The 4,503-nt window shown below is 40.6% G+C and overlaps 1 protein-coding gene across 1 annotated transcript; it reads left to right on the forward strand.

The window, feature by feature from the left end:
- Positions 1 to 438: 438 nt before the first annotated feature.
- Positions 439 to 1,183, forward strand: LOC125316294. Its single transcript, XM_048284305.1, has one exon. It carries the CDS (start codon positions 482 to 484, stop codon positions 1,181 to 1,183), a length of 702 nt encoding a protein of 233 aa, XP_048140262.1. The 5' UTR covers positions 439 to 481.
- Positions 1,184 to 4,503: the final 3,320 nt, after the last annotated feature.

Consider the following 4,503-nt stretch of genomic DNA (forward strand, 5'->3'; position numbering starts at 1 on the left):
AAGTATTTCCGAGATACTACTAGGCATTCTTAATTTGAAATAGTTCAATAATCAAATCGTGGCACGAGAATAGTTAATAGATTGGGAAGTACGTATTTTCCTTAATCGGTTGCTTGAGGAGCGCCTCTGAAATACTCAGTTGACAAAATTCATAAGATAAAAAAGCCTTGCAATCCTAAACCCATAAATTTCCTTGGGAACATTCATATTTAAGTTCATGAACCCCCTCCCAATCCACTTTTCTCCATCGTCATCCTTGTATTTATTTTTCTTTTTCGAGATGATAAGGCCAGACAATGCACGAAGCACTCCACTGTCTCATTGCCTTCTTCCAAGCCCCTTGGACTCCCCATCTATGCAAAAAAAAAAAAAAATACTTAAATAAATAACTCCGAAGCCCCTATATATACTACACTTCCCAGAGACATCTATTGATCAGTCACGGAGAAAAATAATAGACTTTACTCGCAAGAAGAAGATAATGGCGTCAACACCAAAGTTGAAGTTGAAGCTCGTGGTCGACAAGAGCAAGCAAAGAGTGGTTTTTGCGGAAGCAGGAAAGGACTTTGTGGACTTCCTCTTCCACATCCAAGCCTTGCCCATTGCGACTCTCGCGCACATTCGAGCCATGAAAGCCGACTCCGTGGACGGCAGCTTGGGCAATCTTTACAAGAGCATTGCGGACTTGGAGGATGTGTACTTCATGATGCCCCGCCACAGGCAGAACCTCTTGACGCCCAAGTTCCTCAACCCTGGTCCTAACATCAAAGTCCCGTTTACTCTCTTATTGCCTAGCGATTCATCATCTTCATCACGCCAAACCCACTGCTACATGTGCCCGACCAAGGATTGTACTTATTACAGTCAAAGGGTCGCTGACAACCCTTCTGTGAGATGTCCTCGTTGCACCAGTGCCGTCATGGACCGAAGAGTGGAATTCGTTGAAGTGCCAACTGGGCAGACTGGTTACGTGAAAGAGCTGGTGAAGTATGTGGTGATGGACGACCTGGTGGTGAAGCCGATGACCAGTGACTCGTGCATTGCCATGTTGAAGGACAAGGCTGCCATGATTGAGAACAAGTTTGTTGATTTTGGGATGGACGAGGTAAGCCAGATCCAACTACATTTGTTTTCCTGGCTAGTTCTTGGGTTTTTGATTGAGAACTCGGCTTTTGCCACGTAATGAACTTATTTCCATGTTATGTATAAAGAACAATCAGTCGTGGGAAAATGATATGAACAATCGAATAAAAAAATTCACAGGTACATCTCGATTGCCTCTTGACCTGTACAAATAATGTTAGCGAATTCGCTCAAGAATTCAGAACATCATGAACTGAAATGGCGGATTCTTCCGGATTCTGCTTGTAATTTTTAACAGGCGATGGTGGTTTTTCGAACATGTCAGTAAACCAGATACCGTGGAATCGTCTATCGGTCTCTCTATGACCGTGACACGCTTCTACTGCATCACCGACTGCGCTTGAATAGTCCATAGACAGCAAGAAGTCCCACAGCAAGCGAATGATCGAATTCCGGTTCCACATTCATCGTCAAAACATCATCCCCCAGTGAAACTCTCGAGCTTGATTTCTTCTCTTTCACCTGTTAAATGGCGAAGCAGAGATTGAGTTCATGTTCATACCACTTTGTACAGTGGCACATGAAGTTCGGCATTTATGACATTGAAAATTCACGTTAAAGATTGAAAGTGTGCAAATGCAGTTTGCTTGGTCCGACTAACCGCGTTTCGGAACTGTGACTTTCATTGTCGTAACCCTTTGGTGGTTCCTTTGGCAGGGAAAATTGCTGCTGGAGGCATCATTACAGTCCAAGACAGTTCTAACCGATGTCTTCCTTAGCAAGAAAGGGCCGCAATGATGTGGCTACATTCACGCCCTTGTATTTCAGATCCTATCTTTTCTAGAGCAATGCAGTAGTGACCGAGGACTTTTGGTGCTACCCTATCTTATCTAGAGATTTAGATGATTCTGTCGGTATCTTCGGCATTCCGTCGGTTTTACTCAAATAATCCACTTAATAATCGAAAAATTATCGAGTGACAATCGATCATGCGACTCACAAAATTCACTGCACAAAATCAACTGTGTTCAGAACTCCTCCGTGCGATCAAAGAAAGGGCTCCTTTGCATCCGTTTTCTCTTTGCTTCTGTGTTTGTCCCTGTTTGGGCAAGAAGTCCGATTCTTGGATATCCAGTCGATTCTTGGATGATTGTATTCTTCGCACGTTCAAATCTTTATGCCCATTGATGGACAAGTTATCTTCGAAAGGAAAACAAATCTCAACATATCTGCATCCACACCATCTCCCGTACGCAAATAGATTTTTTGGTTTAACAGACTTTAACAACGTCCTGTAATCGGATAGCGTTTCCTAACAAGCTCAAATTCGAAATATTAAATTAACAGCATTTACACAAATTAAGGGCCAAATTGTTCAGAAATGTAGGGGAGTGAAAAAGGGCAGAAACAAATGAGAAGTCAAAGGCTGCTTATCAGTTGTTATCATCTTGTTCATGCACGTTTAGATCTTGTGGATTCTCGTCTGCAAGTCTCCAATTTTCTCCGAGTTAAGAGAAATAGATCTACTGTAGGAGAAGGAAGACGAACAAGACTCGAGATGGAATCAGAGTACATGCACTTCGCCAATCGGGACGAAACAAGAACAAGATCTTAAGGATGGCAAATTGTACAAGTATAAACTCGGCAATAATAAGATGGTGGGCTGAATTGCAATTTTGCAACATGTATTGATTATCCAGTAATGATTTTTTTTTTAGTACTTCTCGCTATCTGATAAAGTACATACAATAAATTACCAATTTGTTACCGTCTCTTCTCTTCTCTTCTTCATTGAGTTCTTGCTAGGCCAACAGCCGGGTGGGAAACCACATTATCTGTTTCATCTATGGCAAAGGCTAACCATTCGAAAGAGTTCAAAAGGACGTGGAAAGTCATTCAAAAGTCCATTGTGAAGGAATCAGATTTTCGACGAGTAAGGATATGATGGCCTTGTTGTAATTATGGTTGGTTAATTAGATCAAGGAAAATGAGTAAAGCGAGATAATGTCTCAAAAATTCATGTGTCCCTTCATTTCACGCGACTCTTTAAATTGTGAGCATAACTAATATGACTCGAGTTAGTGTCTTTTCAGTTTTCCTTTGTTCAAAAGAAAAACTCGAAGAACTCCCCAAAGAACTACTCTAGTTTTCTCTGAAGTCATTCTCCAAGTGTACCGATTTCGAGGAATGTTTGACAAAGTTATGTTCTATTACAATTTTATAGCAATTTTGCAATATCAAATTTGCTTTGCAACAGTACCTCTTTTACTCATTGACTTGGTTATTACTAAAGTTGTTATCGCTTTCTCAGAGTTACTATTTTCTAGTTACAATAAACAGTGTTTCGTAGTTCCTTCAATATGTTACGTTATATCCAACAATTTTAAGGCGATTTGAAAATTGAGATGGCTAATAACAATCAAGTATCCAATAATGTCCAAAACGTTGCTAGAGATGTTCCTATGGTCGTTTCGTCTGCTACTATCGGAGTGGTTCAGACCTCGAGCCTGGTATTGTGGAAACAAATGCTGTGAGCCTTTGGACTAAGACCATCTATAGTGGTATGGATATATATCAACAGGTTTTGCCTTCCTTGATAACACCATATGATACATCAATTGAGAAACCCAATAAATTCACCGGTATGGGTGGTAACAGTGGGAGCATAATGTTCTTCTATCTGATCATGCTAAATCTAGTTAAGTACTTATCGAAGGTTAATAAGTCCAGATGAGCAAGATGTCACAATACTCGGGTCATTGGAGGCTTGGAAGCGCGGAGACTTCTTATGGCGAAAATATATCTTTAACTGTTTAGTAAATTCCCTATACAAAGTACTTCGGAACATTGGAAGTGCTAAACAGTTATGAGAATCCTTAAAAAAAAGAAATACGCGACTGAGGATACAAGCACGAAAAAATCCGTGCCAGCTTGGGAGAGTGGTTACGCGAAAGAGCTGGTGAAGTATGTGGTCATGGATGATTTGGTGGTGAAGCCAATAGCTACTGACTCGGGCATTGCCATGTGGAAGGACAAGGATGCAACGATTGTGGACAAGTTTGTCCACTTTGGGGTGGACGAGGCAAGCTGAATCGAAGCAACATTTGTTTTTCATGGCTAGTTCTTGGATGCAAGCTCTTTTCGGTGGAATTATAAATAAATAAAAAAGTCTTAAACCTATTATAATTGTGCTAATTCAGTCATTCTGGCTAATTTTTCCTCGGAAATCATTGATGTGGCACGTCCGGTGCTTACGTGACCAATTTTTAATAATATTTTGATATTTTTTCAAATTGCTTATTTGTATATTATTACTTTCTTTTTCTTTATTTTTTCCTTTCTTTCTTTTCCTTTTTTTTTTCTCTTCCTTCTTCCTTCGGCCGTGCCTCGCCGGTGGTCGATGAGGTCCTCACCTCTTGC

This window comes from Rhodamnia argentea, chromosome 8 (genome assembly GCF_020921035.1).
Source record: "Rhodamnia argentea isolate NSW1041297 chromosome 8, ASM2092103v1, whole genome shotgun sequence".
In the NCBI taxonomy this organism is placed as follows: domain Eukaryota; kingdom Viridiplantae; phylum Streptophyta; class Magnoliopsida; order Myrtales; family Myrtaceae; genus Rhodamnia; species Rhodamnia argentea.